This window comes from Eschrichtius robustus, chromosome 14, assembly GCF_028021215.1.
Source record: "Eschrichtius robustus isolate mEscRob2 chromosome 14, mEscRob2.pri, whole genome shotgun sequence".
Classification (NCBI taxonomy): domain Eukaryota; kingdom Metazoa; phylum Chordata; class Mammalia; order Artiodactyla; family Eschrichtiidae; genus Eschrichtius; species Eschrichtius robustus.
The window spans coordinates 50,599,681-50,624,831 of record NC_090837.1 but is presented as its reverse complement, the minus strand read 5'-3'; the positions used below and the strand labels follow the sequence as shown (position 1 = coordinate 50,624,831).

At 42.3% G+C, this 25,151-nt stretch overlaps 1 protein-coding gene across 2 annotated transcripts in view; it reads right to left on the bottom strand.

Moving 5' to 3' along the window:
- Positions 1 to 25,151, bottom strand: part of MAPRE2 (microtubule associated protein RP/EB family member 2) — a 163,807-nt gene that overhangs the window by 83,246 nt on the left and 55,410 nt on the right. The window contains exon 1 of one of the 2 annotated variants that reach the window (XM_068562547.1): positions 17,690 to 17,954. The exons of the other annotated variant lie outside the window; for it this stretch is intronic. Coding sequence (XP_068418648.1) covers positions 17,690 to 17,808 — 119 coding nt within the window. The 5' untranslated portion in view covers positions 17,809 to 17,954. Of the gene's footprint in view, positions 1 to 17,689; positions 17,955 to 25,151 lie in introns of those variants that run through there. 2 annotated transcript variants of the gene reach the window in all.

Below are 25,151 nucleotides of genomic sequence, written 5' to 3'. Positions count from 1 at the left end.
ACCAGCCTAAGACCAACACATGGAATCCACCCTTTACCCAGTTACAAAACAAAGAACAGACTGGAAAAGAGGTATGAAGAATAATGGCATTTTTCTTTCACCTGGGAAACACATCTTTGAGCTTGGGCACATAAGGATTTCTGAAGTCCATTAATAATCTATAATCCAAGTGGTTTCTTAAGTAACATCTAAAGGTATCAATGCTTCATAGGAAGCCATGTCCCGCTGACCAAAACGGCTCTGAAGTTTCCATATATGTCAAGGTGGGAGAAGTACCTGTGACTCACAAGAACACTTTCTTTACCAATCACTGGACTTACACTTGGTCTAGGTCAAGGCCTCACCTTTAATTCCCATCCCACAGGGGTGTCCTTTGGTTCACGTATTTTAGCATTGTCAAGGTTGGCCTGTTCCTACATACCAGGTAAAGGGAGGTGCATTATTTCAAACACACTCGTAAATGTGGCTTTTTACTCAGAAAGAATTTTTGGGGGGGGTCATCCGAACAGAAATCGCCATTTTGCAAACACTTCTATGTACCCACAAGTATTATGATAAGAGTTTAAAAAGAGATCAAGACAATCACTGATCTAAAAATGAATTATTTCCTTCTCTTAGAAGTGGCATCTTTCTAAAGTAACCTGTAAATACACACTGAAGAAAAGAAGTGTATATTTATACCCACTGATTAAATGCGGAGACAAAGGAAGGAACTCCAAAAGTTGTTCATCAACCTGAGGGGGGATGAAGAGATTGGGTCCCAACGGCAGACATTCACTTAAATGTCAGAGTTTTCCTCTGCAAAGCTTTGTAACAACAGAAATAGATTCTGCCTGAGTGTCTGCTTCCTGGCTCCCTCCTCACAAAAGGCTGATGTGAGATCCCCGTGGCTGTCCCTGATAATGAACTGGGCATCCGTCGGGAGTGACTGGTAAGTGTCCCCTGAACCAGAAACTTCTCCGCCTTTCAGCTGTGCATAATTCATTCTCCAGATTTACAATACCGCGAGGGGGAGGATCATCTCACCAAGGAAAGAATATCTCCAGATAATTCTCGATTCATCATTTGCTCTTTATTTGTGACCCAGAACATGGGGGCAGGGGGACAGTATTTGGTTGGGGAGGGAGATCAGGATGGAGGGAAGCCGGAGTCACAGAGGGTCTCTGAAAGACAAACACTGACAAGATGAAATCTCCCTGGAGAGACATTCTGGAAACTGTATTGAGTTTCATTGAAAATTGGGTATTAAGGCTTCCACTTAACTTGTGGAATAACTGATGGCTGCATGGACTCTAGGGCTGGGAGGGGAATTTAAGGGGTCATTTATTGTCTTCAGGTAATAATAACACACTTAAGCCACCGTGGGCAGATGTGCATCTGTTTTATTTTTACAGGGCTCTACGACTCCCTTATGGGATGAGACAGACAACGCAAAACGGACTGTTCCAGGCACCAACCCTCCCCAGAGAGCTGAGCCGGGGCAGAGGCCTGGGTGCAGCACTGACTTTAGACAAGGACAGCAGAGAAGCATCAAGATACGCCCACAATTATAAAATGCATGTATTTTATTAAAACACAGAATGTGAAATATACTGATTTTTCCTCGAAATTAGGCTATTCACAATTTAGAGCTAGTGAAGAAAACCAGTGTAAAAGAACTTTAATACTAAGCTGCTTAGAGAAACACTGGATAAAATATGAGTTTTATCAGAGGGCACATTAGCCTGCTCTTTATTCCAGGCTCTTCCAAGCGGCCCACCATTGCGATTGTTAATGTGCCCTTCGTTATCATCCGCTGCTTGAGGATAATGCTTTTAATTGTGGCACAAAGCTCCCTGTCGTCTCACAATCAGAGGTCCTACCTCCAGCTAATAATTGCCATCTCCCAGAGAGAATGAATAGAAAATAATACTCTTTTTGCAGGGTGTCCATCCCATTTACCATTAAGTGTTCCTTTTAAAAACAGAGATGAAGCTCCTTCCTGCCGTATCACCAAGTATTCCAAGGACTATTTTTTTAAAAACAGAATATGATTAAAACAGACTTCTCCAACCGTCTGCAAAAGGAGATTTCTAACTAGCCTTGAAAATCAACCTCCATTTAACAGCCCTGTGGTTATCTGCGTGAACCCCACCAGGTACTATTCGGTAGGTGGCTCCTTAGCTTGGCTACCCCCAATATTGTAAGGAAATGAAACAGAAATGCAATTTTCAAGATAGCATATACATATAAGTATAACTGAATCACTTTGCTGTACACCTGAAACTAACACAACGTTGTAAATCAACTATACTTCAATAAATTGAAAAACAAAAAAACACTCCTGCTTGGCTCCACCCCCTGAAGTCCAGAGAGTGATTGTTTAGCTTGACTGAGATTTTGAGGTCATGCTGAATGATGAAAGACATAGAGGATTTGTGTTCATTTATTCAATGTGTTAAAATTGCATGCTAAGTAAAATATTAATTGATTTGTTAAAAAAAAAACAAAACCCAGCATATAAAGGTTTTGTGTTTTTAAATTCAGAATTAACAGTCAATTGCTACGGCCCTGAAATGACTTGGAAACTTGGCTCTTATCCAAGGAGTGAAGAAATTTGGGAATTCTAAAAGTTTTTTGTGGCATTCATAACATTCACGGACATGAATGAAATTCAACTGCGTATAACGGAAGCAAAAAGTTTAAAGCCATAAGCACACACACATACACACACACACACACACACACACACACACACACGCCATATGGTCAGAAATGCAACTGATTATAACTGATTACATTTGCCTAAATGTCCATCTGTTTCAAACAGTGAGTGGCTTGGTCCATGCTCTGAAAATAACTTCAATGACCCAGAGCTCATTCCCATGCCACAGGCTTGGCTGGCCTCCTCAGGGCACCAACTTTTGCCCAGTCCCCCCGCCCCTCCTCAACTTGGCTCCGGGTACATCCACTCGATCTGGACCATATGCCTTCTGTTTAACTTTCCTAGCCCTACTTGGCCCTGTTCCTTCTCACCCTGACCTTAGCTCTCTCCCATGATCCTAAGTCATTTCCAGTCAGGTCCCAAGCCTCCCCCACCTAGCATGACCCCGGGTCAACCCTTCAGGGCATGGGTTCTGCCGCCACCATGGTGGGCGGTCATGCTCAGTTGCTAACGCCCCCTGCATAAAACCAGGTGCGTAAGACGTAGCAGAAGAGTACGTGGTGACTGCATGAACGCACCACCAATACCAGGCAAAGCCCGGTGGTGGGCAAATTTTGTTAGAAGTGCCCCCCACCTCCTGGTTCTGAACTATTTTGTGCTCTTGGTGGTGCTGATTCCTCCTCAGGTCCTTCTCATCCTCAGCTGTGTGACTTCCTGAAAGCTTAGCATAATAAAAAACAAATGAGGGACGACAGCTTCAAGGTTAATCCTTAGGGATAATTGGGGCTCAAGGTCTTACGCGAAGGAAGGGGTCATTCCCAGCACTTGGCACCATGGGTTACATCTCATGCTTCAGGTTCAGCTCAAATGTCACCTCCTCAGCAAGCCCTCCCTGACCACACTCTAAAGTGGCCTCCTCCAGGTACGCCTCCACCACCTGTTCTTTCCTCCGTGATACTAACACAAGCTGTGATTATCTCGTTAGTTTACTGTCTGTCCACTACCTCTTGCCCTCATGAAGTTAGCTCTATGAAGGCAGGTTCTTTATAGAATATATTTTGTTACCGTATGTCTCCTATGTCTAGAGCAGTGCCTGGCACATAGTGGGTGCACAGTAAATAAAACCCGAATGGATGCATGTGAGGGAGAATTTCGTGGGGAGGAGAAAGTTACAGGGTTCCCGAAATCATGCCATGTAAGCCAACTGTCAATACGTGTCTCTAGTGCTGTGTGAGATGGTCAGGTGAGGATAAATTAGGGTTGAGTGGATTAAAGGACTCTGGTGTCTGATGTCTAAAAGAAAGAAGGGAATAGAGAAACATGCCATTCTTCATGTCTCCAACACCAGGATAAAAAGCGCACTCACTATTTGTACATATTTCAGCTTCATGAGACCGCTGATCTAAGAGCCAGGAGCACTGGCTTCTAACCCCAGAGCTACCACCAACCAGCTAGGCGAACGTGGGCACATGTGCCTCACCTCTTTGGATCTTCTTTCCTTCCCAGGAGTACGCAGTTAACACTCATCTTCTCATTTAGTCTTCACGACAATGCTATGTGACAGCGACTGCATTTATGCCATGATGGAGGAGAAGCTACACAGACTCAGGCAGGGTTAGGCACTTGCCCAGTCACAATTATTAAATGCAAGAGCTGGGATCTGGACCCAGGGCTGATTCCAGGATTCCTGCCCTCAACCAAGTCCCTTTCTGCTCTCGGGTTTTATGATGTCACGAGAGTAAGTGAGAAGAAGACAGACCTCCAAGTGTGAATACCACTGTGGTCTTGATTAAAAACCATTTTTCCTTTTTTAGTGCTACCAAGTCCTCATTGTACATTTTCCCTTTAACCAAGATGATCTTTTAACATAAGTTTCCCTGAAGAAGAGCCTGAAATGGGTAACTAGTTCTACTCAGTTTAATGCTGGGAATGATTTTTGGCTCAAAAACCTGCCAGCTGTAACATATAAGCCATGCTAATATTTTAGGAATCACCACATTTTGCATTTCTAGACACTACGTATCTTGGACTCAAGTCTCTCAATTTGCTTTCTGTGGTAGCTTAGTCAAAATGGACAGAGACCACGTACACTATTACTGCTTATAATTTTTTTCAACTAATAAAAGGCTTCAGATTGATGTCTTGACTATGTGTTTAAAAAAATCAATTTCTTAAAACAAACAAACAAACAAACACAAATCTCTGGGTATCTCACTCTTACAGACTGGTGCCTATCCAAAGGTCTGTATTTACATTGTGGCAAAATTCATTTTTAAACTTATGAGAACATTCTGAAACGGAAATGGAAACTGAAGTACCAATAAAATTAAGCCCAAAAGAAAGAGGGAAGTACAGGCCAGTGTTAAAATATGTCCCAGTGAATTTAACTCTAAAATGGATGATATACACCCACATACCCCCAGCCCTGTCCATGCCACCCACTCTTCTTAATTCTTTCCTTAAACGTCTTAAATACTACCTTTAGTTGACAAGGTACTGATTGGCTTTCTACCTCAAACCCACTCCCCAACCCCAGAGGACATCCTGTGAATTACATCCAAGATGGCTGCAAGTCATGAGCACGGGAAATGGAAATTTCTGACTAAGATTAGTAATGTTCAGCCAAACTGGTGTAGCAGTGAGGAAATACTATCAAAACTTGGAGCACTATTTCATCACCAGTTCCCCAGGCCATTATTCCCCAAACTTCCTTGCCCAGGTGAAATGATTCATTTAGGCCAGAGAATAGACTCCCTGCTATCCGCCTACAATTCCACCCCAGAGTCAGAGTTTATCCTTCTTTCCCCTTCCCTAGTTTCCTGCTACTCTTGTCTGGGCAACCAAACACCAATCCTATCTGCCTTGTATTGGAGTAGAAGAGTTTTGTTTGTTTGTTTGTTTTAAGCCAATAAACTCATTTACTATTTATGGGAATGAAGAAAGGGCTGATAGACTTGCATCAAAATACCCAACAGCCCCTGACAAAAATCAGTTCACACACACACATACACACACACACACACACACACACTCACTCACTCTTAACTTGCAGTACCTCTCCACTCTCCTATCTGCTGCCTTCTCACAGGTCAAAAGTTAAAACGTTTCCAGCCATCAGTGTAAGAACACTGTGATTCTCAAAAGGAAGTGCAGATACTGAGCATGTGAGTAAAAAGTGGATAAGAACTGTGCCATGTTCAAACTGAATCAGGTACAGAAATACCAGAGGGGCAGATACACAGTCAGACCCTTGGGTTTAGGAAAGAGTGGATGTATAGCAGTTTCTTGAATTGAAGCCTCCTGTTTTGATTCTGCAGTTCTACGGTATGAGGACTCACAGGAGCAAAGGACAAAATTTAATATACTGTTGTAGTTTAACAAACGTGGGGGATTGTGGTCCCTGCTGAATTTGGAATGTTTTGTTAAACGTGGGATAAAGACAGAAAAATAGCAGTTGATTGATAAGCATTCAGAAATTATTAAGGGAAAGGAAATTACTTACGAGAAGACTTTATAAACAACTTGACTAAATAGAGATGTTACTAGAGACAGGAAAGTCTAAAGGCATTCCGTGAGTAAATGAAGTGAGTTCCCGAGTGAATATGTATGTTAAAAACTGACCAGTATTTGAGTCAATTTGAATGGATGAAATTTGGCAAAGTGCCTCCCCATCCTGCCCCCATGCCTAGTTTCTAGGTTCCTAAGATTAATTTAACTTAGAGACTTTAAAACATATTTTAAAAATTAATTTGAATTCAGCAACTGAGTATAATTGTAACTTTTTGTGTGTGTGTGTGGCTCCGCAGACTTAAACCAAAGAGCTGATATTATACTGGTTGACCCAAAGTCTCAAAGACCTAGTTTACTTTACTTCAGTTTTAGTTATTGTTATACTAAGCATAATAAACACAATTAATACCATAAAAATATTAACTGACTCTAAATATTTTTGTGTATATATGCTACAAAGGATTAATTCCTATTTTAAATTAAGGTTAAAAAAATCTCAATAGTTTGATGAAGCAAAGAAAACAATTTCAAGGTAGAATGCTAGTTTTAAAAAAACTACTATTTTTAAAAAGTAGATGTCAAAGTGCTATTTTTTTATTTTTAAAAGTATTTTTGTATTAAAAAATCAGTACATTTTCACTAGAGAAAAAGTAGAAAATAAAGATAAAAATAAAATTAAAGACCTCTTTTATATGAGTGTGTGGGGTGTTGTGTATTTTATACATGTACATTTATAAAAACGGTTACACACACACACACACACACACACACTACATTTAATAGTGTCCCCCCTGGAATTCACGTCCACTTGAAACCTCAGAATGTGATCTTATTAGGAAAGAGAGTCTTTGCGGGTGTAATTAGATAAGATGAGGTTAGGGCCCTAAATTCAATGACTGGTGTCCTTGTGAGAAGACCGTTTAGAGACACAGAGAGACACAGAACCAGCAGTCACTTAAATGCGAACAATGACCAAATCATTGTTGGCTCACATAAAAAGATCTGGACGTTCTTCCATGTCCTATAATTCTTTAGGTGATTTTGGAGCGAGGTTTAGTTGTTTGCTAGTTATTGCCCTTAAAGCCAAATGGACACCATCGGTTCTGGGCTCCCTCGTTAACAGGAAAGGAAGCAAGCAATCATCTTATTTTTAAAAAAAAAGTCATGTTCTTGGCCATCGTAAACTAAGGGAATCACAGGATGTCCTGTCGAGTGGTATTTGGCTTCCTTTCATGGAACAACCTCAATTAAAGCAAAAAGAACACTTTCAACTCTCAACTGATCCTCGAGTGGCTATAACTTGCTCAGTCCTAAACAGAACACAGAAAATAATCATCCATGACCTAGACAGCAAGAGATTACTGCCATCATAGAAGCAGTAATTCATCTGAAATCTGGCCTCATGGTTTTGCAATGAAATGAATAAGTGATAGATGAAAGAAGTTGCACTCAAAATCTACTAGTAGACCTATGGCATTTGTGAAGTCACAAGTGACCTTTATTTTATAGTATCTTTGGGTTTTGAAACATATGTGGTTAAGAAATTTGGTTTTCGGCTGCAAAGATTCTGGAAGCCAAGCATTCCTACCCTTTCAAAAATCACAAGGGCCCTCAGCAGATCCTTTCAGGTAAACCTAGGACCCTACTGAGCTTTTGCTTCCCAGTTTCTAAACTCTACTTGAGGCAATTTCTCCTTAGGGGTTTTGAGAAGTCAGGAGCCAAACTGGCAACAACAACAAAAATGCCAAATTAGATAGAATGAAAAGGAGTGAGCAAGATTTAAAAAAAAAAAAAAAAAGGTGGGGAAGGCATGTAATGCTTTGATTATCCTGGGCAAAATTTCGAAAGTATGAAAATGGCTCCTTGCTGTCTTTAAAGAAGAAAACATTTCCACACACATTTTCCTTTTAAATTCAATAGCAGAAAGTTTCATACGGTGTTAAGGGAACACTCAATAGAAAGAAAAGAGTATCTACAGAATTACAGGGTTCTTCCCCACAGAGTTAAAAGAGCATCTCATATCTATCAAGGCCCCAAAGAAAACACAGCTCCAAAATTTAACTCTTTAATATAACTTTTTAAGTGGATTTAGTGCTTTTTCCCTGAGTTAATATAATGATCCTGTGATTATTTTGCAGTCTATTTTAATAGAATCATTTAATATGTATTTACTAAGAGCTGGACCTAATTGCTAGAAAAGGCAGTGGGGATAAAGAACATGTAGAAAAAACTATTCTTTTTCTTGACAGGTATTATATTCAGGTTAAAAACACAAGACTCAAACCCATTAAAATCTAAGTCAAGACTAAGTCAAGACTATATGATAGTATCCAGGTTATACTTTTTATAATCCTCTTATAACAATAAACCAACTAATTTTTTTAAACAGGCAAAAGATCTGAACACATCCTCCACTAACGAATATACACAAATGGCCAATAAACACATAAAAGACACTGAACATCATTAATCATCAAAAAAACATAACTTAAAATCTCAACGGTATACCTGTACGCATCTGTAGGGATGGCCAAATTGAAAAGACTGACAATACCAAGTGTTGACAAGGATGTGAAGCAACTGGAACTCTCCTACGCTTCTGGTAGAAATGTGAAATGGTACAACCACTTTGGACAACTATTTGCAGTTTCTTAAACACCAATTATATTACCCAAACATTCCACTCCTAGATATTTACCTCAGAGAAATGAAAACATTTGATCCACAAAGATTTATACATGAATATTCATAGAAGTTGTATTCATAATTGCCAAGAACTGGAATCAACCCAAATGTTCACAAGCTGGTAATTGATAAAATATGGTATAGCCATACAGTGGAATACTACTTGGCCACAAAAAGTAATGATCTGCTGGTAAACCCAACATGGATGAATCTCAAAATCATTACGCTGAGGAAAAGAAGTCAGACACTAAAGAGTACAATTTGTATGATTCCATTTATATAAAATGTAGTCTAATTTACAGTGACAGAAAGCAGAGCAGTGGTTGCCTGGGGCTGTGGACAGAAGAGATATGAACTGCAAAGGGTACCAGGAATCTTTTGGGAGTGATGGCTTCAAAGGCATACATACCATCAATACTCATGGAATCATATACTTTAAATGGATACAGTTTACGGTATGTAAAATTAATTCTTAATAAAGTTGGTAAGGTGGGGGACAGCAGAGTATAATTTGTTTGAATTTTTCCCAGACTGAATTTGGACTTTTAATGAACATCTGCTATGTGCCAGGTATTGTAACAGGTACCGACAACACAAAGGTCATAGCTTATTATAAAGACAGGGTAAAAGGGTACATTGAAATTACAAGCAACAGTACTAGCTAACATTTTTAAAGGCATTTACTTTTGCACCATTCACTGCTTGGTATACTTTATATTCCGTATCTCATTTAAGTCCTCATTAAGAACTGTGAGGTTGACGCTATTATTATTTCCATTAGCACATTAGGAAAATGAGGCTTAGAGAGGCTAAAAAAATTCACCCTGGATGAAACAGTTAGAAAGAGGTGGCAGAGTAAGTCTCATGCCCGAGCCCAAGCTTTGCCTACTACCGCTCCCTGCTTCTCTGAGCAGCCATCTGGGACTTTGAGAGCCCCAGTTGGTCTTAATGGGAGGTAGACTAAGTTTTGAATGGGAGGTGAGGTAGCAGTGACACTCATCACACAGCCTGCAAGTACGTTCACAGTTATTCACACTGACATCTTAAAGTCGGTGATATGACAATGCTATCTGCCTGTCAGAAATTCCAGGGAAAGACAAACCGGCTTCCCAAACACCAAACCTGCTTTTCCATTTATTGTGTGTTGCCAGCCCATCTAAGGGGTGTTGGAAAGACTTACAGGTCCCCATGCCTTCCTGTCCTCAGCCCCCTGCCTAGGCGGCTGATGACTCTCATCTCTTTTTCCTTCTCCCTGGAGAATACGTGCTGGAGGGACAGATGTACTAGGACCCCATACACAGAAAGAGATGGGAAGCCAGGGGGGAAGGGGAGGGGCTGACACATCCACCCCAAGAAGCCCTCATCCTGCGCTGCTCTCTCCACCCCACGGCACCCACCGATCACTCCCTCTTCCGCTTCCTCCTTTTCTAGCAGAGACCTTGGCTCACGAGCTCCACAAGCTTTCTATTTCGTGGTTGCCGGCCGGTGAGCAGCAGGTCCCTATAGCTGGGATAATGTATTCAAAGCTCTCCTATTGTTTCTTCTTAATTGGTCAGTCTCCATGGGATCCACTCAGCCTTCACCCAGATGGGTGGGGGAGGGGCAGGAGCAGGCAGGGCTGGTGAATGCAGATGGCCTGTTTCCTGGCTGGTGTCTAGCACGACCGCGGGGGGTCCCATCAAGGCCAGATATTGCTCAATAAGTTCCATAAGGGGGGGGGAGTCAGACTCAGAGCTGGGGGCAGGGGGTGGGGCTTGGGGCAGAGGACAGCAGCCGAGTGGCTAAAAAATGGCCATAATCCACAATCTCACATTTTTAAGGGCCCCTGCACAATACCTGACACACACCAGGTGCTCAATAAATGAGGAGAGAAACATCCAAAGAGGATACTGACAAAGAATCCTCACAGGATTATTTTGCAGTTAGTGCAAGATTCCTGGAGAATACTAAGCAGGCTGGCCGCATCACAAAAAAAACGATACTGATCACGCTCCGATGGCCTCTGGGGAAAATGAAACAAAACATGGACTATGCATTGCTATGTGTGAAACCTCAAGGGGCGGATGCTGTGGGAGCACGTTTCATCTGTGATTTGCGTCGTTTTAAAGGGTGGTACTTGCGTTAGGCAAATCTTTAATATCATCCATGTGACTTCAACAAGTCCATGATATTTTGAGATGCTTCCCAACACACTTCAGCACGTACAACTCACTGTTAAAAGTCAAAACTCATTTAATTTTTAAAATGCTACTAAGGTGTTAAATGAAACACCATTGATTGATTAGGTAGTCCATTTACATAGTTGCAAGTTTTTTTTTTTTAAACAAAGAAAGGTACCCAGGGACTGTCTGTACAGTTCCACTGCGATTAGTCTATATTCCTTCAGTTTCTCCATGCACATCAAGGAAATATGAATATATAAATTTTCTTTACATAAAAGTTAGTATACTGTACTATTTTAAACATAGTGATGGTCAGTACAAATATAAAACTTGGGGGATCAAAAGAGATAAGCCTTTTACTTTTCCCCAAGTGACTACCTTCCCACCACATAGGTCACTCAACAATGCTCAAACCTGTGCCTTGGGGCTGTATAAAAACTTATACACAGAGGTCGTGGTAGGGAACACACACACTCAAACATAGTTTTTATTTACATGCACCATTTCTAAGAGCTTCTGAAAATTACAGGACTGGTAATTTTGCCCTGGCCGAGTATCAGCACAAGAATCACAGAATTACTTTCTTGGGGTCAGAGGTACCTCTTCACCTCAGATTCCTTCCGTCAAGCGCTGCCTTCCTGCCTGCTGTCGCCAGTACTAGAGGCTTTTCAAGAAGGGGCTGTGCATGATTTATCTCTGAATACAAGTGCCTGGCATGGAGCCTGGCATATAGAAGGAACCCCGTAAGTTTGCTGAAAGAACAGATTCTTAGACTGCCGGAATTCTGGCTTAAATTTTAATACAACAATAATTGTGTAATTATTTAAAGAGTGGAAATTTAAAAGATTTTATTATTAATAACCTGAAAACACGTTTTGGCTTTCCAAAATGACAAAATGGAAGTAGACTGGGGTGGGGGAAGAGGGGCCCATGTTAGTGGCTGCGCCTTCTCCTGATTTGCTGAGCACCAAATGCAAACCTTGCGCGGAACCAGGAGGGCTCTTGCATGAGGGGAGACTACTGTTTGTAACCAAAGTAGAACTGTGAACCCAAGAACACCGCCCTGAGATGTCAATGCCGCTGGCATTTTTGACGAATTACCTCTCAGGGCTTTGCCAGGGTAGGCTCTCTTAAGAACAAAGAATTAATGTGTTATAAAAGAAAAATAAACACTATTTCTAGGAAAAATAAAACGGTGTGCCTCATAGGAAGAGCACTGTCATGTTAAGGATGATATAACAACAAGCACTGGCCATAAACCTCGGGACCAATTCTGTACGCAAGATCCCAAGTTTTACAGACTTCTGCCAAAGCACACTATATAACGCGTACTCTTCATTTTCAAGTCTCTTGCCCTATTCCTCTTCTGTTCCAAGTCATAACCCAAATCTGGCTCTTTTGGCACATTTTACCCGCCCGAAGCAAATGAGGTCTAGAAAAAAGAAAAAGACTGAGCTCTAGTTACATTTCCTTTATTAGATAAATTACACAAAAGCGTCCATCACTAAAAGCAGCCATCAGCTTGACCATCCTATGCATCTATCACCACCTTCCACTCCTTTAGAAAAAACAAGATAATGCTTTAAATAAGTCTGTGCTGGTTCAGGTGAGTAAAATTCGAATTAGCCTGGGGAGTTTGGGAGGATCAAAATAGTGTAAACTCTATACAACAGCCATCTCTTTAGCCCGGTAACTATGAAGTGGGCATCTGTAAATACAAGCCACCATCTGACCTAAGTACCAATCCTGTTATGGGAAGAAGTTGCCCTGATTGGTTCTACTGAGGGAAAGATGACTTGAGCCAGGAACATCTACCTACACTAGAGCTGGAGAGTTCTCTCTACTAGAGCAAACTAAGTATTCTCTAGGAATTCTGGACACTGCAGGGTGGGGCACTGGAGGATTCCATTTTCTTTTCAACTCTCACTGCAAAACGGAAGATCAATTCCAGCATGCACCTCTGTTTTTACTATGTTGTCTTCCAATTAACGTGCTTTCAATGGCTTTCTATTTTCAAGTTCCGGTCACCTTCCTGCCTTCCAATGCTCCTGCCCTACTCTCCGCTTCTGCCCAATATGTGCCTCGCCAGGCCAATGAAAATTCTGATTCTAAAGCCTGCACTCTCTTTTCACCCAAATTGTTGGTCTCCACCAATGTCTCAGCTTCCTATAGCACACTGGCCTTGAGGGTGTCTTTTTCTACTTTGACTCACTGTGGGCTCAGGAAGTGCAAAACACGTTTGCTATCAGACCAAGCCAAATATTCACAACAAAGTAAACCTGTTACAAAATGAACAGCTCACACATCTGACTTTGAAATAGAACTCAAGGTCCTTGAAGGGGCATCTGGCAGAGAGCTTGGCCAGAGTAAGACTCTCAAGCGTTTGTCAAATTAATTCTCCAAACCAAACGGAATATTTAGATTAGTCCCGGTATTTCCCCCTCCACTGATCTAAGGGATTATTCAATGCAGCTTCGAGAGGTCTCTGAATATATAGGAAAGATACTGCATATGGAAATCAACCTCCTAAATTCAGAGGACCATCTCAAACCACTGTTCTGCTAAGATAATGCACCGTAAAGAGATAAGACCAGTGACAACCACTGCTGAGCAGGGGTGAGCCTCTCACCAAGGGCACCGGGAAGACCATCCCCTTAACAGACGCCCTGACAAAGGACCCTGAAAAGAAGTTCAAAAATTGGGCACCTAATAATCAAAGCATCAAGTAACCCTTTAAAAATACTAAGAAAAATGTTAAGGACAAAAATCACTGTTTTCAAAAACCTCCTATGACAGTAGTAAACCCAGATGATACTAATACATACATAATGGAGATGTATGAAGGAGACTTCTGCTGTCTGCAGCTGCTATTTGGGGGAATGTGATCTGAAATCTACATTCTGGTTAAAGTGAGGCGTGTTACAATAGCTTCTATTAAACAGAACACGCTTTCACAACTATCTTTTGTGCACATGCGTGTGCACACACACACACACACACACACAATATTTCTTTTTGTTTTCCTTACCATGAGTTCAGTTTTCAAAACTGGCAAAGTTGGATGTCAGAGCCAATGTTTTAGACTTAAGTTTTCATTGTGTTTTTCTTTACAGTCCATTGCCTGGGGCCAAGTAATTTTTTTTTTTTTTTAAGTATTCAGAAACACATGCTACTGCAGTTGCATGTTCAAACACCCATGTGGAACCAGTCCTCTGGACTTATACATTCATTCTTAAACGCCTGGAGTATGCAAACAAAGATGCAGTGGGCAGAGGGCCAGTTAATAAATTTCATTTCCTACGAGCATCTGCGTGAAGCAGAGCTAGAGAGAGTCGCCCCTCCCAGGAGAGCAAGAGCACGACTTGTTCGCTCTGTGAATTAAACAGCGTCACCTCAGATGGCCCACACCACATTTGTTTTTTAGGCAGCTCTTAAAATATATGGATTTCTATCACTCATAAATGCAACGAGGAAGCTGGGGCTGAGAAGGCGATCACACAGGAGTGGACATGAGCTGTGGAAACACATCCAGTCAGTTCTGCTGAGCCATTTTTTGCACTTGCTCTTTTCAAGTGAAATTGCTAATGGAAGGGTAATTTTCTAAAGGAAACTTGCTCTACTAATCGAAGTGCACTCTGTTTCGATAATGATTTACCACCCACTCTAGGCCAGGCTGTAAGAATGGGCTCTGTTTATACCAAGAGATACCTGGATCAAGATATCTGGGTTGTGAACCATATTTGATCCTTATTTATAAACAATCTCATGCAAATGTTATGACAATAATGTCTCCTCCTGGGAAGAGTGACCACTTGCCCCCAGATGGAGCCGGAAAGAACAGTATTGTTCTCTGGGTGTCTGCTTCTCCTCTCACCTGTGCTCCCAGCCAGGTGAGGGGTGTTCTTGTCCTGGAGTACCTGGAAGAGTCCCCTTTCAGTAATAACTGCACTCTTCTTATATTTACATACCTCTTTTAAGATGGTGTTTGTTTTAAATATTTGAAGTTAACTTCACAAAAACTTTTATAAGAATGTGATGAGAGAGTCTATATGTAATAAGCAAATGTAGAAAATAAAGCCAAAGATTGAAGGACCTGCTGGGGCCCTACCTAGAAGTCAGCAAAGGAATCACAAAGAGAATTCCCTGTGATACTCCCAGGGCTCTCGGCTGACTCAGGCCCCTCCATGGCACTCCAACAGAACTCTCAAGCTCACCTCATTGTTGGGGGCCAAAATGAACCTACGGCCAAAATAAAAATTATGTGGTTAAATCTCTTCTCTGGCTTTCAAATTGCCTTCCAAGCTTCCTCAGCAGTTAAATGGCAATATTACTCCAACCTCAGGATGCCAAAATAATTATGGAACACTTCCTGGATAGAAAAACGTGTCACATTTTTCCTTCCCCTCCACCCCTCCAAAAAAATAAGTGGTAGTTATACTACGTTGGTCATCCACTTTGAAAGAAAAGCAGACCAAGGAAAATATCAAGTGTGTCTGTCTCCATGTGCACTCTTTACATAACACAACACAAATGTAATTTTGGAGTCTTCTTTCTTCATTTAACCTATGACATCTCTCACTATAGCATCCAATACTCCTATTATATAAAACACAAAGGCAATGATGCTCTTAGTGACATAAGATTTTGCTCAGTCAGACCTTTACTTAAATTCAGCTTTGTTTTTCACATAATTTCAGGTACCATACAGGGACTCATACAGCAAACTGGAAATAGTTCAGGAAATGGAAATCATAACTTGGACTGAATTTAAAAGGTGAATAAATTTTTATTTTAAAGCAATAATTCATCAACAAAAGGTAGCATTTAACCTTTCTACCAAATGATTTTTCCACTGCCATTGCAAGTTAGTTCATATGACTAATAAAACCCAACCAGACAACTGCCTTCGTTCGGCCCATGTGGTAAAATTCGAACTCTGTCTTAAAAGCAATTGCTACCTACGTGCCAGAGATGAAATCACTGAAGAAATATGGGCTTCAAATTTATTACCTATAAGAGCAGTTTAAATAAGTGCGGTGTAAAAGCAACTCAGAGTTTTTGTTTTTGTTTTTAAATGCTACTTTAAGCTTTGGAATGTCCAGAGAAAGGTGGAGAGAAGTAAAGGAGAGAAGGGACCCAAAGTTCCAGTCTCATGGGTCTCCAAAAGGAGAGTCCCAGAGGTTGTGGACCAATTTTGGTTTATATTAAGCAAATTTATATTAACCAATTTTGGTTTATATTAAGTGCTTGCTTTAACAAGCACTTGGAATCTCTAAGGATGCCATGTCAACATATTACTTGGAACCATAGGCATGAGATTTTGGTGACCTCATGGGCACAGCCAAAATTAACTCCCAGTATTTATGTAACTGCCAGAGATGACAGGGCAAAGATTGCTTATAATTTTTTTTTTTTTCAGTCAGCTCATAGCATTTCTTTGGTCAAAGAGAGAGGATGTGGGGGTACTTTTGGCTCTATTTTTAAAATATGCAATATTTATACACACACAGACTAGTCTGCCCATAATACCATCTGAATGTTTAGATGAAGGCATTAAAAAAAAAAAAAAAAGTTATTTCCTGTTGCTCGCTGAGAGGATGCATTTCAGAGGTATGTGTGCTCAGCCTCAAAGCAAAAGCATTGTTAGCGGTTATCAAGGTAACATTTAAAAATAACTACCCCAGTACAAAAGAACTTCAGAGGAAATATGAGCGAAGCTATCAGTCTCCCTTAAAGTCTGGCCTTGAGCTGCATTAGACTCTAGCTGCATTCTCCATTACATTGTTATCCTTATCAAACAATGCAAACAATTTTAATGAGCTTATCTACTAGAACATATTGCCAGATATGCTAATGTAAAAACGATGCCAACCGTACAGGCTGCCTCATTAATCAAAAGGCTCACAACACAATGACCAAGATCAGTCCCATCCTCAAATCAGACCTCAGCAAAATACCAGGAATTACCTTCCTCCTGTAAATAAGAAGGGCGGGCTCCCCCACCCATGCGGAGGCCATAAACTCCTAAGAAAATGCATAACGGCACCCAGTTCTTTTCAGGTCCATTGCAGTCCAGTCTCTTTCTAATAAACCTTGGGTTCTATGGAGAAAATTTTGGTGAATGTCTGACACCGTGACCTCTGCTGTCAATCCTTGCACCAATCAGCGAGCAGAATTCTTACAAAGCTCCATCAATCTGGCGGTTCAACATCACAGACTGCTGCTTCATCTAGAGGATTCCATCTTTCCTGCACACACGCACACCAGGGTAGGCGCAAACCTTTTCCTCACCATCCTCCTGGTTCCCTGTCTTCAGGCACAGCCTACCTCATGGTTCCTTTAAAATCTAAAAAGGAAGGAGGAAAGGAAGTGCTCCAGCCTGTCTCCCTTTGGAGAGGGGGAGAAAATTGCTTGCATTTTGAAATCAATGTGGAAAGAAAGAGATGGAGGGAGACCCCTTGCAGGCAGCAAACCTATTCACAAAATGCTTCCCATCTGCAATCGGGAAGCCTCCGTGCACACCCAACATGACACATGGAAACAGCAAATAATCACAACCGCCTTTACAAACGCCCGTCTGCAGCCGGGTCCGGGGGCAGCGTCTGCTCCATTATATAACGGGCGGACTTCCGCGCGCCCGCCCGCCGCGGTCCCCCGCCCGGCGCCGCTCCCGTGCCAGCCCCATTACCTGTAGGAACGCTCCCCGCGCACTGTGTGCTTCCGGAAAGGAATGATGGTCCCGTTATCCTGGATGATGTCGTTGTTGTTCTCGCCATTTGGGGACAGGGTTTGGGTCGGCCCGGGCATTGGCGCACTCCCGAGGATGGGAACAAACCGCTGTGGGCTGGCTGGTGAGGAAGGTGGCTGCGTCTCGCCTTCCCGCTCGCCTGCTCCTCGCGCAGACCGCGCCTGCCGCCTGCTCGCTGCTCGCAGCTCCCTTCTCCTCCTCGGATCCCGCCCCGCCCTCTCGAGGCCCGCCCTCCCGGCTGCTGACGTCAAAGCGCCGGCAGCAGCACCCTGGTCACGTGGCCCGGCCCATCCCCATAGCAACGCGCTAACTCATCACCTCGTCTTGATTAGCGCTGGGCCCCGGCGTGACCACGCCAGCGGCTCCAAGCAGGCACCCGGGCAGGCCTACATCTGGCATGTAAAACCCCAGGCCACCCCCGGCCCCCCTTGCAGACTCGCCTGGGTCTGAAAACCAGCTCTTCCTCTAACCATTTCCTTTCCAACCCGAGCTCCCACTGCAGCTGTGTACACAAAAGAACGATTCAGGCAGAGGGGTGTGGGAGACCCTTTAACTCCTTCAATACCAAGATCTTGTGTCATGAAAATTAAACTCCGTCTGGTTTCAGAAAAATATAAGACGACCTGGTAGCCTCCTTCTAGAAAGTATATCAGACTAAGGGGTTAAAACTTCCAGGTTCCTCCCCCATTCTCCAAACAGCAGCGACCGCCTCCCCAAAAGTAGCCCCAAACCTGAAAAGCTAAGAGGAAGCTGCATTTCCTTCTAATCAATATACCTTTACGTTAATAATGAGAAGATCAAAGATTGCAAATTAAGAGATTTTCTGCACAAAAGAGAATCCCCAAAGAGAGTTAAAAAAAAAAAAAGGTAACCACCATCTTAGAACATCATGCTTACCCACGACCTCCCAATTCAAATTCTTATACTGTCTCCTGATACACATAATTAAATCCTTGTCATGTATTTTATTTTCTTTGAATTAAACACGTGAACATCCAATTTAGTATTTGGCGGCTCTCAACATTCAAGCTGTTCTGTATCATTGCAATGGAGCTTTCAAATACATTGGCTAGGAGCCAGGTACTATTATTATTACCATCCCTATTTTAAAGATGAGTAAACTAGTGAGATTAAGCAACATGCTCAAGGTCACACAGCCAGGAAGTAGTGAACTGGAACTTCAAAATGACATGCTTTTATCAATGTGATTGGACAGTGGTGGTCTATGTTTAATGTGAACTCATAAATGTTATAGATCAAGGTAAGAATCAAGTACTTTATGTACTTCTCAACATGACCACTGTGAAAAGAGAGCCGTGAATAGAATTGCTAGTACTGTGCAAAGTGTATGGATTAGATTATAAATTCTGAACAGATTCCAGATGTGTCCAGTGCTTTCCTTCAGAAAGAAGAAGGGAGAGAAGGATTCTCTGCTTATCAAAAGTGGTCTCTGACCCTTTGGGGGGTGGGAAAGGAAGGAGAATTGGAATGTAAAAGACAGAATAAATATATGTTGCAGAAAGTACTAGGCTCATGCCTTCACATCATTGTATGGCTTACCAGCTTTATCATTTTGTGATACAGATGTTAAAACAAGTAAAAAAATTTGTCATTCCTGACAATTCTCCAGCATATTTCCCTGGTAATAAGTTATTTCTGGCATCAAGCTTCTAGAATTAGAGTCAAATGGTTTACAACCCAGATGGTAATGATAATCTTAAATAAGGGGGCATTTTTTCCTATTCTGTATTCTCCTTTTGAACTATATTTTAATAATTTTATTTTCTACTTTCTCCAGTGAATTCACAGTGCACAAGTTGATTCCTCCATCCATATCTCAGCTTACATGAGAATTATTTTTCATACAATAAGGATCCAATTCTGACCTAAGACTTCACAAGGTGCAACAGATAAATATCTAAGTACAAGAGATACACAGCAAGCCTCACACTGCACAGTGAGCTAAAGGGGCATGAGAGTGTAGTTACTGCTACAAAGATCAACACTTCCTCTTACTATTTCTGTTACTTGACCCATGGCTGTTAATTTCCTTACTAATTTGTTCCCCTTCACAAAAGCTTCCCCTTTCTTTGGGAACAGTCTGAGGTTAAAAGGCACAGTCTACAAATCAAATATTTAATGTTTTCCGCATACACGCTCTCATTTGGGGCTCTTTCGGATAGCTTTCTTTTCCATGATCCCGTATTTAAGTAATAGGTTACATAACTGGTGTTATCATAGGGACTATGTTGGTCAGAATTTGAATGTATTATAGATCATTGGTTATACCAGCTAATTTTGTGGAGAGAATACTCCCACTGTTTCTGGGCTGTTCATGAAGAAGAGGATTATGACCAGGAATTTGGGTGAATGGGCTGAAAGGGGTGGGGGGGGGGATAGTGAGGCAGGTGGAGGAGGTACCTAAGAGCCTTGTAAGTCTTCCTCCAGGACTGCTCTGAACCACCCCACTCCAAAGGGACCCAGAGAGCCCCCAGAGACTTGTGATTACCCTCCGAGATGCAGGGGTAACAGGGGTAATAATTGGAAAATATTAAACAGATGTGTTTTCATTCCTCTCCCCATAAATCAGGTAACCTGGCAGCCATTCTCCAGTTTAGCCCTGGGGAGAAGGGGAAGGCACATTCCACTTTGGGAAGGAGGATGCTAGGACAGAGGGAAACGCCGAACAGGCAGGAAGAGGTGGGGGAGAGTACCCTTTCCAACCCCAAGGTTGGAAAGCAGCAGGTGGAAGTGGGAAAAAGCAGAATCTCCCACCTCCATGTCCCTGAAGGGAGACGTTAGAGAGGTTTTGGCTTTGTTCTCAGCCTAAGGGAATTTCTTTTGCCTAATGAGGCAGAAGTCCCATTTGAGACTCTGGGAAGAGATGGCTTTCAAAGAGTGTCTCCCCAACACCTTCCTCCCCAATCAAGGTGCAGCCTCATCACACTAGAGGCTAAAATCAGTGGCTTGGTACAGTTAGGCAGAGAACCCAGGGAGAGAGGAGGACCTCGAAAAGACTGAATATTCACCCAAGAGATGGAGCGCTCCAAAGACAGTCTAAACTGGAAGAGGCTGTAATACTGTGAACTTTTTAAAACCTTTCATTTCCCGTCCCCCTCAGCGGGGCCAAGAGAGTCGCACAGATCACATACACACAAATAAGCTAAAATGTCTCGTGTACATCTGACTGTAGGTTAAGGTTTGTCTTATGTACACAGATGCATCTAAAATAAAGTATATGCAGACCATCATCCTAGATCTCCAACTGCCCCATAGAGAAATGGGTCCTCTTACCAAGCATCGTGGATTGAAGCTGGGGCTCTGGCATCAGGCAGACTTGGGTCCCCGGCTTGGTTTCACCACCTGTGGGTTATGTGACCCTAGCAAGTTACTCTGCATCTCTAAGATTTAGTTTCCTCATCTGTGAAGTAGGTGTAATAATACTGGTTTCATAGTGTTGCCATGAAGATTAAATTACATAATATAGTTGAAGCAATTGACACAGTCTCTGGCCTATAGCAAATGGTCTTTAGCGGTAGATGCTATTTTTAAACAATAAGTTAAGCATACTCTGAAATGTTCATTCACTCATTCACTTGACACTTATAGCTGGATTTCTTGTGTACTACAAGATGGTAAAATAAGAAGAAAAGTCCCAGGTTCTGTCCTCAAGGAACTCAGAGTTGTAGATGAGCAAGATGAAAATATTGGCAATTATGACACAACATGATACTGTGATAATGGCACCATACAGTGTGATATAGAGCCATAGAAGATGAGCACCTACTTCAGAATGGAAACTGGGAAGTAGGTCTGAAAAGTTTCCCCAAGGAGCTATTACTTAAGCCTTGGGTGAGTAATAATTACAACCTTTTTTGTTCACTTTCTCTGTGCTAAACAGAATACAAGATCCCTTAGGGAGGGGCTTCCACTGCTTTGCCCACTGCTATATCTTCGGTTCTCAGCATAAGGGCTGGCAGGTAGTAGGCACTACATGAATACATAATTCACTGATTCAACAAATATCTGATCTGATTCTCACAATGACCCTAATGATGCAATTGAGGCTCAAAGAGCAAAAGCAACTTGTCCAGGATGTCTTGGCCCCAAAGTTGACATGCTTCTCCACTAGGCTCTACTGTCATTTAAAAGAGGAACGGTAGTGTAGAGGGGAGACAAAGGGCTTCTCAAGCAGACATACTTAGGTACAGAGGTACGAAAGGGTGTGATATCCCCGGGAGACAGCAAGTTGTTTAGTATGGATGGAGAACAGAGTGCATGATGGCAGGGGACAGGGCCAGGACCAGGTGCAGGAGGGGCTGTGGCCAAGCTATGAAGCTTGACCTTCACTCTGAAGGTGTTTTGGAACCATGAAGTGCTTTAGGGAGGGAAATTCATGGTGAAATTTGCATATCAAGAAGGTCTGATGCTGCAGTAGCATAGAAGACATGTTGGAGTATTTATTTATTTGTTTGTTTGTTTATTTTTGGCTTCGTTGGGTCTTCGTTGCTGCGCACGGGCCCTCTCCAGCTGCAGCGAGCAGGGGCCACTCTTCGTTGCGGTGCGTGGACTTCTCATTGTGGTGGCTTCTCTTGTTGCGGAGTATGGGCTCTAGGCGTGCGGGCTTCAGTAGCTGTGTCACATGGACTCAGTAGTTGTGGCTCTCGGGGTCTAGAGCGCAGGCTCAGTAGTTGTGGCGCACAGGCCTAGTTGCTCCACAGCATGTGGGATCTTCCCAGAGCAGGGCTCGAATCTGCGTCCCCCATGCTGGCAGGTGGATTCTTAACCACTGCGCCACCCGGGAAGTCCCATGTTGGAGATCAAAATGTGTCAAACAGTGATGAAGGCCTAAACTTAGACAGGAGCCAAGGGGTTGTAGGAGCAAGCACAGATCTGAGATAGTCAGAGGGAATAACTGCTATGATTTGTTGGACTAAATGGATGTGGGCACGATGTTGATGGGGATTAAGGGCGGGCAGTGAAGGAGAAAGATATTTCAAGTGAATCCTAAGTTTGTGGCTTGGGTGACCAAGGGGATAACGGTATCATTCATCAAGATGGCAAATACAGATTGAATTGTCCTTCGGGAAGAGAGATTCTCATAGCGTGTTTTGGACATAGAGAAGTACCTACAGGACATCCTAGTGGTGACAATGATTGGTCACCAGGCTTCACACACAGTGGGTGTTCGTTAAGTATTTGTTGAATAAGGGAACATGTGGGTCTTTGAACGTATATGTTTGACTTGGAGATACATATGATTTGGAGGAAATTGTCTCATGGGTGATCATTGAAGCTGAGGGTGTGGATGCCCTCACTCAGGGAGAAAGAGAAGGCCTGGGATGGAACTCTCTAAAAGCTAAGTGATAAAAAAGAAGCCTGCAAAGAGACGGCAAAGGATTTGGCCTGATGGGGCCAATCACAAGAAGGAGTGGTTTCACTGGGCCCAGGGGAGAAGTGGGTATCAGAGAGGAGGGAGGTGTCTCTAGGGCCAAATGTCACAGAACGTTTGAATCAGACAAGGGCAGAGAACGGGAATTCCCTGGCGGTCCCGTGGTTAGGGCTCCATGCTTCCACTGCAGGGGGCACAGGTTCAATCCCTGGTTGGGGAACGAAGATCCTGCATGCTGCAAGGCGCGCCCAAAAAAACAAACAAGAAACAGATAAGGGCACAGAAGTGTTGACTGGATTTGATAAGGTGCTCTCAAAGGTATTTTTAAGAGATTGAATTTCAGATCAGACCCATCAGTGACTACTGAAGAAAATAAAGAAATCTTCAACAAGTAGGGAAACTGTAATTCTTAGCAAGATCACTAGTATTCTGACCTAACAAAGATACTGAAGGAATGAGGTGACATTAAATTACGGGTCATGTATATATTGTCAGCAACTAACTAGCATCAACAAGTATTTGCACTAAAAAGCTCTCGGCAGTATTGGAGGAGCCAATATGTTCATTAACGAGCACTTGTTAGGCACCAGATGTGTCCCCTTCTATGGGGTCAAGACCCACCCTTCCCCCAGAAAGTCAAACGAATATTTAAAATGTGTGTTTGGAGAGCAGGATTACTAAGGCAGACCCAGCAGACACAGAGCCAGAGCAACGAGCGAAAAAGGAAACCAGCCGCCGTCCCAGTCCACAGGCCCAATCAAGGAAGATGGAACTGGGCACCAACCCAGATTTTAATTTTCCAAGTTCCTAGGTTATAGCACAGTCCCGTTTCTCTTGAGGTTTAGGCCAGAGAGCAACGATAATTGCATCTTGGCAGAAATCATTGTCTATTTCTGCAACATGTGAGATTTGTCTAAAACAGGGATTTTGCATTGCCTTGGATTTGAGAAATCCAAAATACAACAGCAGAGAAGATGTGAAATCATTAGCCAAGAATGGATGCTAATCCCGATTCCATCCCAGCAGTACCTACTCATCACGAATGCCTTTTCCAAGTTAAAATGTGTTCACTGAAGCTGATAATCACTGCTGTCAAAGGCATTCACAGCTGTCACACCACCTTAGATGGAGGAGGGGGAGCTTCCTTAGATTGTTATCGCCTCTGAATGCAGACAGAAGATTCCACTTAGCAGTCACCACTGCTGCCCTGGGACAAGTAATCTTCCCATGCGTATGTATGTCTTGGTATTTTCCAGTAGGGAATGGCAGGGACAGGTTATCAATCAGTGGCTTAAAATATGCTCCACACCCAAAATGATAGCAGTGAATAAATACATGATTGGCCAGCCAGTGGTGTTGGCTCTGAAATAACATCAGTGGCATAGAGATGTACTTGAGAGTGGTCCTTGCTCGCTACTTTAACCCTGAGGCATAGAAGATTTTATTAGTTCTTCCTTTAGATCTGATGAGCATTCTATAATATGTATATGCCTCCTGGCTTTTAGTAATAGCATTTTATTTAAGAAAAATTGGTAAATGTTTTCCCCCAGATGAAGAATGCCCTCCTTCAAAACCAACCTGAGCAAGTGGACCCTTCCAGGATTGACTTTTGAGATTTACTTGTCTTTGCAGATTATTTATCAGCCACAATTATAGCTAATGCCGATATGTCCACAAGGCAGGGTTTTGCAAGCCTCCTTCCCATTTGCTAGTAAAATAGCGAGGTTTCTGTAATGTCAAAATATAGAACGTGCCATTGCTTAAGGGAAGATTTCTCTGTGTGTTGGAATTTGCTTTCTAATTTGCTTTTTCTTGGATTTTCTCAAGGTTGGACTTAATTTTGTGGAATAACTCACAGAACATGATGGGAACGCAATTCACAAACTTGCAGAACATTATGATTTCTGTAATCAATCAATCAAATCTGTGCAATTTAAGGTTTCACTCTATTAAGTAAAAATGTGCTTCTGAATTATACCATCTGGTTAAACTGAAGAGCTTTAAATATGT